This window comes from Phoenix dactylifera, chromosome 9 (genome assembly GCF_009389715.1).
Source record: "Phoenix dactylifera cultivar Barhee BC4 chromosome 9, palm_55x_up_171113_PBpolish2nd_filt_p, whole genome shotgun sequence".
NCBI lineage: Eukaryota > Viridiplantae > Streptophyta > Magnoliopsida > Arecales > Arecaceae > Phoenix > Phoenix dactylifera.
Genome location: NC_052400.1, coordinates 4,846,775 through 4,861,567, shown reverse-complemented (window position 1 = coordinate 4,861,567; position 14,793 = coordinate 4,846,775). Strand labels below are relative to the sequence as shown.

Below are 14,793 nucleotides of genomic sequence, written 5' to 3'. Positions count from 1 at the left end.
TCGAGTCGACTCCGGAGAAGTATGAGTCGACTCCGGAGAAGTATGAGTCGACTCCTAGGAGTCACAGGCAGAAAAGTCAGAGAGCAGTTTTCGGGTCTGAGATTCGAGTCGACTCCAGTGGAACGCGAGTCGACTCCGATGGTTGGTAGGTCGACTCCAAAGAAAGCAAGAGTCGACTCTCAGCGGAACACAAGGAAAAAGTCAGAGAGCATTTTTGGGACTCTGAGATTCGAGTCGACTCCCGCATTGCACGAGTCGACTCCGAGACTCCGCGACCATCAACAGACAGAAAACCAAGTTACTGCCTCTGAGATTCGAGTCGACTCCCAGACAGTTCGAGTCGACTCCAAGGCAGCGCGACCCCAAAAATGCAGAGGATCAGTTTTCGGGCTCTGAGAGCCGAGTCGACTCCAAGAGAATCCGAGTCGACTCGAGGAAGAAAATCAGAAAGTATGTCCTCTGGATTCATGGGATGAGCCGACTCCGAAGATGCCAAGTCAGCTCCAGATGTTGGCGAGTCGACTCCGGGTTAAGTCGAGTCGACTCCCAGTCAAGGCATGCACTTTAATTCAAATTTGGAACAGTAGCCGAGTCGTCTCCAGTAAAGCACGAGCCGACTCCTGCAACAGGCGAGTCGACTCCTGATCGCGCGAGTCGACTCCGATCCCAACGGTAACATTGTCAGGAAATGCAGACTGTGTCCAACGGCTCTTTTTCTTGTCTCTAACGGCTATATTCTTGTTTCCACGCCATCTAAAGCTATAAAATCAAGAGAAGAGCTAGGGGAGAAGGTATGGAAGTGGGAGAGAACTTTTAGGGAAGAGATTCCAAACAGATTACAAGGGAAATCTCCCAAAAGCACAAAAGGGCCATTCAAAGTGAAATAGAGGGAAGAAGAGCATCCAAGTGAATCCCAAAGCTTCCTCTCCATCCGTGTGCTGCCTCAGTGATCCTCCACTTCGTGCCAAATCAGAAGAGGGTCAAGTAAAGAAGAAGTCGAGCTCCTTCATCTTCCAAACTCGTTTGAGGACTTCACTTTACTCTATTTGCTTATAGTGTTATATTTGCTTGTTTAAGAAGCTTTGATTTATCTTAAACTTTGTTATAATATCTTGTAACTTGATTCAATCACGGGATTGAATCAAGGGGTAAAGGTTTGTTGGTGAGCCAAAGGGAAAACCAACGGTGTAAGGTTTGTTGGTGAGCCAAAGGGAAAACCAACGGGGTTTAGGTTTGTTGGTGAGCCGAGGGTAAAACCAACGTGTAAGGGTTTGATTGTGAGCCCGGGAAAACAATCGGAGTGGTTCTAGTCGGTGAGCCTGGGAAAACCGACCGAGTTCGTTGTGCGCTCGTAAAACAACAAGTTGGGTTGTGAGCTTGTAAAACAACCGGCTGTAATCTGTAGGATTATAGTGGAATTCCCAAGAGGTCTTGGGGAGTGGATGTAGGTGCTGGGGTGCACCGAACCACTATATGTTTATTGTGTTTGTGATGCTTTTTGTCATTGTCTAACTTGCTTACTTAGATATATTGCTTGCTTAACTCGTATCTACGCATCCCTTAGTTGCAAGCATACTCAATTTACTTAATCAAGTCCCATTTAATAAATCATACTGTTGCTAAGTTTAAATTCCACTGTGCATCTATATAACTTAGCATAGTTAATCAAAAAGTCTTAGAAGTAGTTTAAAAGTTTTAAAAGACCCAATTCACCCCCCCCTCTTGGGTTGTATCTACTGGGCAACAGATCTTATTTATTTTCTCCAATTTTTTTCATTAATCTTCAAAGAAGAAAAATAGCTTTCATAAGTATAAAACCAAATTGATTTTCTCATAATTTAATAGAATATATTATTATTAATAAAGATTTGTATATAAATATCTATTTAATTTGTAGATTTATAAAAATATTAAATATTTAACAGAGTTTCAATATTTAATAAATATTAATTTTACTATTAATTGAAGTTAATTTAATACTCAAATTTTATGCAAAGGATATTTAATATTTATGAATAAATTATTATTATTAATAATATAAATTTAATATATAATTTATTAATATTGAATTAATATTAATATTTATTAATATTTATTTAATATATAGTTAAATATACTATTAATGTAAAATTTATTTATGAATATAAAAATTAATGGTATAGAAGTTATTAATATTAATAATATTAATAATTATTTTGTATTTATTTAATATTAATATAAAAATTAATATTTACTATAAAATTTATTTAATATTTTATATTAATATTTAAACCATATTTTGACATCTAATATATAATTTTAATAAAGATTTTTATTTTTAATACATATTTAATAAAAATTAATATAAATTTAATATTTTTAGTCATATTTGATATTAAATATTATTATTTAATATTATATCTATATCTTTGTTTAATAGCAAACAACAACTCCTCATATGAAAGATTTAACTAGGGTGTATGTAGCATATTTCAAATGAATCATGTTGAAAAAAGTATTCTTTCCAAGCTTATTGCCCAGTATGATGAGTCTAAGAAAAGATTATAGCTATACTATTTTTTTACTTATTTATTTAAATCTGGTATATATTACTAATTTTTTCTTTTCTATTTTTGTTGTAGGTTGAAATTTAATCACAAGATGAATGCTGCAACCAAAATAAAAATAACCGCTCAAGTTCAAAAAGGAAGGAATTAGAATTGTCAGTATCAAATCAAAAGGATCGCGTATCTCCATATAATTACATAATTTTTTTTGGCCTACTACAAATATTTAACTATTATATTAAATAATTTATCTTTCCATTATTGCTGATCTTTTTGTTAGTAAGATGTTGATAGTAAAATTATCAATAATTATTAAATATATTTCACTTATAGTGTATATATTTTTTATTCTTTAAGTTGCTACTATCCTTCTATAATCATCCAATTATATTTAATTTTTGTTATCTCTCTATGTTTTGCGTAGGTATCATTCTTGTAGAGATTAAATGGAAAGGAGAGTGAAAACATAATCCCTGTCCAAAATTTAAAAAATTAGAAGAAAAATCGTAGAAACCAAGATTAAAATATCTATTTTTTTTTTTAAAAAAGTTATCTAGATGTGTTTAAGTTATCTAAGCATATTGAACATATCTATATTCATTAAAACTACTAAATATATTAGAAATATGCTTAAAAATATCTAAAATTATTTTAAAAAATACAATAATAGAAAGGTGTCCATTTATAATCCCTATATAAATAATATTTTAAAAAAATTATTTATCCCATGCATAAATTATTTTAAAAAAGCTCAAGCATTTTGGAAAATATTTAAAACTATCTATTTAGAAACCTCATGCAGAGTCCTCATACACTTAGGGGTGCAAATGGGTCGGGTCGGGTCGGGTCATGAGTGACTCCGACCGACCCAGTTTCTTGTTCGGATTCTAATTTTGGACTCAGACTCAACCTAATAGAAGATCATGTTGGGTTGGATCTATTGCTATAATTTTTGACCCAACAGGTCATTCGGGGTCGGGTCCGGTCCATGTATAACTCGGACCCACCCAAAAATTTGGGTCTAGTTCGGGTCTGGGTTAGGTCCTGTTCGGGTCTCCCCCTCCCTCGCTCGACAGAGAGGAGCCCCCCCCCCCCCCCCCCCCCCCCCTTTCTACTCCCGTATCGATCGACATGGAGTTCTGGGGTAAGTTTTCTTTCTCTCTCTGTATTAGGGTTTTATTGCTCTTCTTTCCGTCAAAGATCTTGGTAGTGTTTTCCGAGGATCTCCCTGATGATCTCGAATCGCACGTGGAATTCGAAATCTTCAATAATTACTTTTTTTTTTGTGTCGAGGGAACGGTGTCGTTCTTATCATCATCTATAAGCTGTTTTCTTTTCCTGTCCTTTTTCTTTTAATGGTTTTTGGATATGATAGACCGGTGCGTATCTTTCTGACGTTTTTCTTTGTTCCGATTCCTTTGCTGTGGTATGTGTTGGATTCTGGATGAGGATGTATCTGGCTCGATTCTTTTTCCCCCCATTTGGACCAATATGCTTATGCTTTTATATTGTGTCTTCTGATCATCTTTAGATTTTATTTTTTCTGCTTTAAATATTTTTGTAGGTTCATTTGGACCAATATGTTTATGTTTTTGTATTGTGTCTTCGGATCATCTTTATATTTTATTTTTCCTGCTTTAAATATTGTTGGACTTTTCCGGTTGTTGTAGGTTCACATGATCATGCCTTAGAAGAAATGGATTCTGCAGCTAAATTATGTTTCTGGAGTGAAAATGCATGCTGAAAAAAATAAACGTTTATTATTTTACTAAATGTTCTGGTAGTAATTGTTATATTATTCTGATAAATATTTCTTAGCTTCTGAGCTGATTTAGCTCCTCTGACTTTTGCATCTAATATTTCCTTTTAGAACATGATCCTTCACATTTTTCCATTTTATTTAGGAGATATTGAATGGTAATTTAAATATGTCGAAATTACTAGTCATCCCGACAGTATGTTATCGAATTAGGAAGAAAATTTTAACATATATGAGGTGCAAACAAATTATAGATAAATAGTTTTCGCTAAAACTAATTTGAATGGTTGGATCGGGTTTTCTTCTTAAAAGAAATTGTGTGCCGATTTATATCGTAGTTTAAATTTTCTGATATTTAATTAATATTTGGTATCAAAAAGTATATAAATTTCAATCTGACTGGATTGATTAATGATATTTGGCAGCTGTGAGTTTTTTAATAAAATTTATAACTTGTGGTGGGGCAGTTTTTGCAATGTTTAGACTGGTGCTGATGTGCTGTGTACCTCGTATATGAGAGAGGGAAAAGAAAGGAGGTAGATGTGTCAGTCCATTAAAAATAAAAAAATGCCGTAAAGAGGTATTATTAGCTTCTTCTTTTTTTGTTCTGTGTGGGGTATAAGTTCTGCAAATATAATCAGTTACGTATGTAAGCTCAGAAGATACTTGGTTGATCATATGTAGCTATGTAGCCTTATGCATATTTGGTTGATTATGCCACTTTGGATGTAGACATCTTGATGGCTCTCTTTGTTTTCGCAATCTATATTAGTATTTTAACTTTGCCATAAATTGGATATTTCCAATTACTGTGACTATAACATTTACATAGGTATCTCACGTCTTTCATTAAGTCAAAAGGATATTCTCTTCCTTCTTGTTTTTTTACATAGTCCTATTGTAAAATCAAATGCCTTATTGCATCACCATTATCATTATTTGTTTGCTTAATATATATGTTTTTTGAGAATTGCAGGAAGTAATCTTCCTAAATAGTATAAAGTATGAATACTTTCTCTCTAGAAGCAACGACAGCCATTAAATTTAATTGAGGCATCTGGACCATTACTAACCATATTCATTAGATTCTATAAATGGCCCACCTGCATATCGTGTGGCAAAGTAACTCCAGAAGTCAACTTTCCTACCAATTTTGAAGAGAATCCAAATCCCATGTAGAAATCAACTTGTTTCTTGCTTTTTGATAGAATGCATGCTCCGAGACTTAGTAACCAATAAAGATCCAAACCTGACTCCATCTTTATGTCTTCATCTCATCTCATCTCATCTCTGAGACATGATTGTTGATAGTAATTCCCTTCATCCATATCTGTCATTTATTTCCTTTTTCAACACTCCGTCATCCCTGTTATTTTCCTCAATGTGTTCTAAGAGTCTCCATCACGCTCTAATATTGGCAACCATGGCCCTGCTATCTACCTGAATCCTGTGCTCTGATTTGATTCTTAAATGAGAACTCGACAATGATGTTTGTTGAAAAGGAGTCTCATTTAATCATCGATGGAGGTACTCTAAGAATACGTTCAAGGAAAGAATAGGTACAAGAAGAAGTTCAAGGAATTTGGAGCTAGTTAAAGTGATGGTGTTATTTAAAGAATATGAAGCTAGTGAATTATTATATTTGCACTTTTTTCCCTTTGTTTTGGTGTTGTATTTTCATTTAGAAGTGCCATGACAAGTTTTCGTATAACTATACTTAAGATTCCGATAAGATCTCGATATGTATGGTTTTGCTATCGTTACATTCATCTTTTAAAAGTATTTGATTAAAAAAAGCAGTCTATAAAGTTCTATTTCAGGGCGATTTTAGAAAGATGATTAGATGACTCTCGGGCAGATGGCAGTGCGGGGGAATTTGGCGTACAGGCTGTACCGGGTGGTGACCCTCGTGGCGGCCCCATTGATATACTTGCACCTCCACTGGCGGCGGCTGCGGGGCTTGGAGCATCCCACTCGATGGCCGGAGCGCTTCGGCCGCCCTTCCTCACCCCGCCCCCCCGGCCCTCTCCTTTGGTTTCACGCTGTATCCTTGGGTATATCCTATCTCAAAGTCTATTCTTTCTTACCATTTCAGCCCCAATTCTCAACCATCCATCCATCTGATTCCTATCTCTTTCTATGTCTCCGTTTCAGGTGAAGGATTGGCTGCGATCCCTGTGATCAAGCATTGCGTTGGGCGGCACCCCGATTTCGTTGTCTTAATGACAACCACAACAACTTCAGCCTTGTAAGATTTTTTTGTGTTTTCCCCGTCCCTATTCTCCTATCTCTTCATATCACAAAATTCGTTTCCGCCAGTATATAAACAATCCTGTTCTCGACATATCTTTTAGCTTCAGGGCCCTGCAGTGCATGTAGCAACAATAGTCCTATCTTGTAAAGAAAGGAAGACAAGAGAAAGATTGTATTATCTTTCTCCAAGGAATCTATTTTAGCATAGGTGATGCATGCGTTAGCTTGATCTATGTGATAATGCAGCCTTTTGATGGCTGATGTTGCCCATTTCCTACACATCATTTAGGTTCCTATCACTTGTAAGTGGGCTTTAATTCGTCCCATTAGGCACTGCATCCTCAGTCAGCTCTAGCCTATGACTGCTGGAGACACTATAGAATAACGTGAGCCAGATTTTGCTCGGAGGAGAATAAGACTTCATCTATACTATTTCTAGGTAGTAGGAGTCCTGGATTGTTTTTGCAATTTGATTGAAAAGGCCTGGGATATACTGTTATTTACAATAATGTAGCATTTAAAAAATATATTTGTATTCAAGGTGCATTATATATACAAATATTAACCATATTGTTAGTCTGTATTTGTTCCTTTTTCGGTCTTCATTGATAGAAGTTTCTTCAGTTCTAGCATGGTTTTGAAGCTGTGCATGCACTTACCCCACTCTATTACATTGCAATTGAATCCTTATTTATAATAAATGGCAAATAGATATTTGTAAAGCTGACTCTGTTTGTTTGGCAAACACTTCTTGGACACATGGTTGACTTTTTAACCTTAAGCAACAAGCCTTTTCCCATTTGTATGGTGAAGGTTATGCTGCTGATTTGAATATTAGTATTTAGTGGCATGATGCAGGCGTAGAATCTAGATTTTCTTCTTTGGGGGCTAATAAAAAAGTATCACCTTGCTTTGATCCTATAGCTATGTGAGTGAACATAAACTATAAATACAACCTATCATATTTGCAATAACCAAGGTTTACAATCTCGGTACGAAGTACCTTATCAGTAGCGGATATTGTATTATACCGGGTACTGTATCGGTACCTTATTGATTCGGTATCGTACGATGCATCTTTATGTCGAAATAGCTCTCTAACTATTTTTCTCAATTTTTATTTCGGTATGGCTTGATACGGACCGGTACGCCCCTCAATACGCCTTAGTACGGGCGACACAGGGCTTGTACCGACTTAAAGGTGTGTTTCATACTAGTTTTCTCCTGGTACGGACCGATACGTCCTGTACCGGGCGGTGGTGTGACAGACCTTGGCAATAATAATTGTAATTGAATCAAGGTCTGCTGAACCGACCTGTACCGGTCGGTTCAGTCCGTACCGGACCGGTGCCAACTGGCACCGGTCCGGTACAGGGGTATAAAACGGTTCCGACCCAAACTGAGTCGGAATCGATTGGTTCTGTACTTGGACCGGTGCGAACCGGCCCGGTTCGCGCCGGTACAAGCCGGTACCGGTGCGAACCGGCCCGGTACAAGCCGGTACCGGTGCGAACCGGCCCGGTTCGCACCGGTCCAAGCCACACTTTCCCTGCGCGCGGGGGAAGAGCGCCCGCGCGCGGGGAAGAGCGCCCACGCGGCTGGAGCCCGCGTGGGCCTCTTAATGCCACAGAGTGGCATTTAAAGCCACTCTGTGGCATTTGTTTTTTTTTTTTTGAAAAACGCGCGCGGACGCGCGAGCGGAAAACGCGCGCCCACGCGCGATTCCCCGCGTAGGAATCGCGCCCGCGCGGGCTGGCAGCCCGCGTGGGGGCATTAAATGCCACAGAGTGGCATTAAATGCCACTCTGTGGCATTTGACGCGTCCGCGGACGCGCGCGGACGCGTTTTTTTTTAATTGGGAAACGCGCGCGAGCGGAGCGCGCGCTCGCGCGTGTTTCCGTGCGTAGGAAACGCGCCCGCGCGCGATTCCCAGCAGGGAATCGCGCCCGAGCGCGGTTCCCCGCGCGGGGCACCGTGCCCACGCGGGCTGGCAGCCCGCGTGGGGGCATTAATGCCGCAGAGTGGCATTAAATGCCACTCTGTGGCATTTGAAGCGTCCGCGCGCGTCCCAGACGCGCGCGGACGCGTTTTGTTGTTTTTTTTTATTTCCGCGCGCGCGTCTCCGGTTCGGTACCGGTTCCAAGCCGGTACCGAACCGGAACCGTACCGGTGCCGGTGCTCACTGGTACGCCGGTACAATCGGTTCTGCGAACCTTGAATTGAATCCTGTATTTTTAATACAAAAATTCTTTATATCAGTTCTTATCATTATTTCTACTAGTGCTTATCATTTTCCTTTAACGTTTGGGTGACATTTTACATTTAGAAAATCTATTCATTTATATATATATATATATTAATAAGCATCTTTTATGACCACTAACTATCTGCAGGGAAAGAAAGAAAGTCCAGTTTCTGTATATTTTATTGATTAAAATGATGGACAATTAAATTAACATGATATTGTGTTTTTTCCTGAAAGGTATCTGTGGAGATTTGTTATATATGGATATATGTATCTATGCGCATGTATGTATTAAGGTAAAATGGTATTGTGTTGTTTATTTTTCTGATGGAGAAATAAAATAAAAATATTGTTGCATCATCATTAAAAGATAAAAATAGGATGCTTATGTAACGAGAGTAAGAGTAATTACTTATCTTTCTTCGGTCTTTCTTCTGCAGTTATGGGTGTTTCAGCGCATTTTCCATTTTAGAAATCAATCTTGACATTATTTCAACTAGTGACATTAGATGATAGGCATCCACATCAAGGATTGCTATGTTGGTACCGGGCCCGTACCGGTTGGCCGGTGGCATGGTTCGGTATGCCCCATGTCGTTCCGTACTGAGCTTATATCGACATAGCAGAGAGCGTGGGAGAGAGAGAACGGAAGAAGAGAAAAGAGGGAGAGGGGGAGGGAAGGGAGAGGAAGGGATGGAGAGGGTGGAGGCTGGCAGGGTGCGGCTCGACACTATAAAGGGTGGAGGAGAGGAAGAACAGGAGAGAGAAAAAGAGAGAGATAGGGGGAGGCAGAGAAATGGAGGGTGGAGGACGGCTGATGGAGGTATGTGGAGTGCTGCAGAGGGTCGGGGAGGGGCACGACGTGCCAACTTCACATAAAATTTTCAAAGTAAAAAGGGCCCCGTCCAGGATTCTTGTTGCACTTGAAACAAGGGTCCAAAGGGCAGAGCCCGTCCTCCATTCCTCTGCGCCAACTTCACTTATAATTTTCAAAATTAAAAAGAGGTGCCCCTCCCTGGTCCTTCGCAGGCCTTTGTTGGCCGTCTGCCACCCTCCATCTCCCTTCGGCTCCCTTTTCCTCCCTCTCCCTCTCTTTTTCTCTCTTTCCTTCTTCCTCCCCCCTCCTTTGGTTTCTTGTTTTGAATGCCGAAACAATTTCTGTTAGCTGCCAGTACGGTTAGGTACGCCCCAAATTGGGCGGTTCGGGATGGTTTCGCATTTCTTGATCCACATGAAATATCTTGAAGAAGATAACAGATAGAGACGATAGTGTCCATTAAAATGAGAAAAAGGGAGAGGATAGATATCATAGAAGATGATATGGGATAAAGAAGAGAGAAATTTGAGGGATTTGGCAAGGTTTAAAGATCGAGTTTATATTTTTTTTCCAAAAAAGAGGATTGATAGAGATGGATCTGACATTCGAGAGTGAGAGAATTGTGGCGTTGGTTTTGGCTGATGCACAGCCCCATCACATCCTCAAATAGTAAAAATTCATAGTTTGGTCCGGTTTCTGGTGATGTAGGGTGGTTTCAATTTCCTTTTGTAATTTTTCTTCAAGAATACTAGTTGTTTTTTATACTTATATCGGAGTACATGATGAAAATGATGAATGCCATAGTCATAGGTCATCCTCAAATTGCACTGCATAATAGTAAATGCCAGTTCTGGTATCTTTCAGTGAGGTCATCAAGGACCAGCTACCAAATGTTGTCATCTATCAGGTATGTTAACCCTTTATCTCATTATGTGTATACTGTTCTAAATTATTTGCACATTCATTTTTTAATATTTAAATTATTGCACAACAGCATAGGTGTGCATACACAAGCGTGCATGTGCAGATACACATCAAGAGATTTTGCCTGTGGTTCATTTTCATACTTACTGGATTATCTTTCTTTGCCGATATCAAATTTCTGATTCTTGTGTTACTGCAAACACTTCATACTTTTGTGCTGACAGGATGCTTGTTACAGCTAGCTCCTCTTGACTCTCCTTTGGCGGTGGATGCCTTTCTTGCATATTGGAAACCAGTAGCAGTCCTATTAATGGAAAGTGAACTCTGGCCCAACCTCATTATTTCTGCCACAGAGAAAGGAGTGAGTGATCCTTCAGTAATCTTTGTAAATGCTTATATAAATACTAGAAGTGGATCTTGGACTGTGCTTATATTCATTTCATTTTGTTTAAAAGTCTTATTTTGAGGTAGTCTCAAAGCTCCATCTTGGACATAGTTTATGTTTTTTGTTGTTTCTGTGTTTTCCATCCAAAGCCATGTTTAGGCTTGGATTTTCAGTCAAGTCATGTACTAGGATTGCCAAGCAAAAAAAGTCCACCTAGGTGTGATAGGAAGCATAACCCAACCCCAAACCATCACACTTAATTGCTTGAGCCTTGGCCATCACTCATCTCTAGGAATGGAGGAGGATGGATGATAGTCTTGGAGATAGAATTGTGCATATTAAATGTATTGGAGGAGGGAAGGAAGTTAGAAAAAAAAAGAAAAGAAAAGAAAAGAAAGTGAATACTATTCATGGAAATAGTAATCCGACCTGAGTTACTGTTCACGGAACAGTAACTCGGTCTATAAAAAGAGAGGACAACAACCAAAAAAAGGAAAGATGAAAAAATCCTAAAAAGGTGAGTGCCACTGTAGGCGAAGCCCTGAGAGACCCTTTTTCTTCCACTTTCATTCTGTTTCTTGATCTATTTCTTCTTGGAGCCACCTTCTTGACCTCGTCATTCTTCATCTCGATACCTTGGTGGAACGTGGCTTGAAGATTCTTATTGGATTGGAGGGACCAAACTCGCAGAGGTAATTATCCGACTAGTTCTATCACCATCTTTTGCTCAGCTCTCGTTTCTTCGTCCATCAATCATTATCTCCATCCATCATCATTACCATCATTGCCATCTACCACATCCTTGGAATCCAAGTTTACTGGCAGTATTTTTTTTATTGTTCTATTATGGTTATTTTCAGTTTGCTGCACTAGTTATATTTTATTGATTAGGCTTCATTAATAAGATATCTATCATATTCTGTTTTGCGTTCACATACCTGTATGATGTTCTTTTGGGATGATGAGTATTTGTTGAAGTGTCTAATCAATCGCACCATAATTGATTATTATGAAATCAATCTACACCTGTAGTAATCGATTATAGGTTGCACCCAAGTGGTATCAGAGTTAATAGGTCCTGCATATCTAGAAATCTTCGTTATTGTGTTTGCATCATAACATTCTTTTGTTTCTGCACTTTAAATTTTGAGAATTAAATTTCTGCACTTCAAAACAGAGAAATATAGTTTCTGAATTAAAAAAAACAGTAAATTATATTTTCTGCATTTAAAAATACAAAAATTTTAATTTTTGGAGTTAAAATATAGAAAAATTAGTTTCTGCATTAAAAATATTCTGCATTCATTTTCTGCACTTAACAAAAAACAAAAAATATTTATGCATTAAAATATTAATTTATGTATTAAAATATTCATTTTCGGCATTAAAAAAATCCAATTTTTTTTCTGAAAAAAATCTGTTTTACCTCCATAGCATTAGAAATACCTCCGAAACAGTTTTGGGTCGAATTTTAGCCTACAATCATGTTCGAAAATTGGCAAGATGCATTTAGAACCCAACAACAAACCTTAGAGCAGACCCAATGACAGGTAGAACACCTCTCCAACTTCATGACTAGACTAGAATTGAACATACTTGAGTTAGTGAGACCTAGGAGAGAGGAAAACCATCAGGATGAATCGAGACGTAGATTCAGACCTTAGGGTAGACAAAGGGTCAATTAGAGGATAGTCGAGAGTAGTGAGTCAGATGAGATAGAAAATAACTTAGACGACCGACCACTACGTAGGAACAGAGAGAGACCACCACATAGAGAACCTCCTTATGCCAAACGTTGGGATGATGGCATTAAGATAGCTATTGGGGATTTTGAGGGGCGTTTCCAGCTAGATTCTTTTCTTGATTGGGTCGACAAAATCGACCAATATTTTGTTTGGAAAGAAATCTCTGAGGATAAAGAGGTCAAATTTATGAACTTCAAATTAAAGGAACACGCCCTGGTTTGATGGAAGCAACTCCAGAAACAAAGAGTTTAGCAAGGTAAGGATAAGATCTGTACCTAGAGTAAGATGAAGGAGAAGTTGAGGAAGCGATTTATCTCGTTGGATTATCGCCAAAACCTCTATTTGAAATTTCAAAACCTCCGACAAGGGACTAGGACCGTGGATGAGTATATCGAGGAGTTCTATAAGCTCCAAGCAAGAAACGGCCTTAGTGAGGATCCCATTCATGTTGCCAGTAGATATATCAATGACTTAAGATAGGGCATCTTGGATCAAGTGGAGATGTTCGATGTCTTGAGTATTGATGATGCCCATCGCCGTGCATTGAGAATAGAGCACAACAAAGGCGAACCAATGGTCGAAAGTGAGACTCAAACAGAAACTTCACTACCCATGGAAAGAGTCTGTTTGGAAACAAGGCAGTAAGTTTTTTGAACGCTACCAAGACCATAACTGCCCTAGAGCCCAATTCTAACAGAAAATTATGGGACAAAGGCAAAGGCATACTGGCACCGACACTTGATTCCACTATCATTTGCTATAAGTGCGGACAACCTGGACAAATTTTCTGAATATTTTCTGAGAAAATTTTAGTCTCAGTCATACTTGATTGAGCAAGGACGCTAGGACGATTCAGATGAACCCAATCCAGAGGCAAATGAGGGTGAGTCTGAATAGGAGGATGAGTCGGAGAACGACGATGTCCACATTACAGATGATGAAGTGGGCCCACTCATGGTGATTCACCGTATCATGGTCGCACCTAAGCAATCTGTTCCGGACAATAGGTTGAGGCGAAGTATGTTCTTGACTATAGGTAGTGCAAGGGAATATAGATGTTCTATCTTGATTGATAGTGGTAGTACTGAAAACTTCGTGTCTCAACACATGGTTGATAAACTAAAGATACCTATATAAAAGATTCATAAACCATATAAGGTATCTTGGTTTAAGGAGGAAGTTAAAGTTCCAGTCACCCACAGGTGTTTAGTAGAGTTTTGCATTGGAAAACGATACCAATATTAGGTATGGTGTGACGTTATGCCTATGGAGGTGTGCCACGTGTTGTTGGGTAGGTCTTGGCAGTACGACAGGAAGATCCAACATGATGGAAAAAAGAATACATATTTTTTTGTGAAAGATAAAATGAATATCACACTTTATCCACAAAAAAGAATTGTATGGGTATAACACGAAAAATTCTGTAAAAGAAAAAGGCAAAGAACCTACTCAAAGGGCTTTGATTCTAAATTCAAAAACTTTCAAGGCTGAACTGAAAAGGACTCGGTAGTTTGTTAGGGAAAAAAAAGGTTCAGAATATAGGCTTGTACACCCTGTTGCCTATCCCTAGTGGCCCTTGGGAGGATGTCGCCATGGACTTCATTGTAGGACTACCCATGACTGCTAGAAAGGTTGATTCGATTTTTGTTGTGGTGGACCAGTTTTCAAAAATGGCACATTTTATTCTATGTAGAAAAACATCTGATGCATCTCATATAGCACATTTATTTTTTAAAGAAATTGTTAGACTGCATGGTATTCCAAGATCATTCACATCTGATAGGGACACAAAATTCACTAGTTTTTTGTGAAAAACTCTTTGGAGCAAATTAGGAACAAAACTAAACTTCAGCAGTGCTTATCACCCCCAAACAGATGGTCAGACAAAAGTAGTGAACCGTACACTCGGTAACATGCTTAGATGTTTGGTTAGTGAGCATCCTACTCAGTGGGATTTGGTTTTTGCACAGGCTGAATTTGCATCCAACAGTTCTATAAATCATAGTACTGGTAAGTCTCCATTTGAAATCATCTATGGTTTTTCTATTCCACACATACTTGATCGTGCTTTCATTCCCTATCATAGTCGGATAAGTGTCGAAGCAGAGAACAATATTGA

General features: G+C 38.5%; 1 protein-coding gene across 1 annotated transcript in view; it reads left to right on the top strand.

Moving 5' to 3' along the window:
- The first annotated feature begins 3,696 nt into the window (after positions 1-3,696).
- The window catches only part of LOC103696405 (probable 3-deoxy-D-manno-octulosonic acid transferase, mitochondrial), a 54,079-nt gene continuing 42,982 nt past the window's right edge, over positions 3,697-14,793 (top strand). The window contains 4 exon segments of the mRNA XM_039129871.1: positions 3,697-6,359; positions 6,460-6,553; positions 10,485-10,527; positions 10,783-10,905. Of these exon segments, the coding sequence (XP_038985799.1) occupies positions 6,149-6,359; positions 6,460-6,553; positions 10,485-10,527; positions 10,783-10,905 (471 nt within the window). The 5' untranslated portion in view covers positions 3,697-6,148.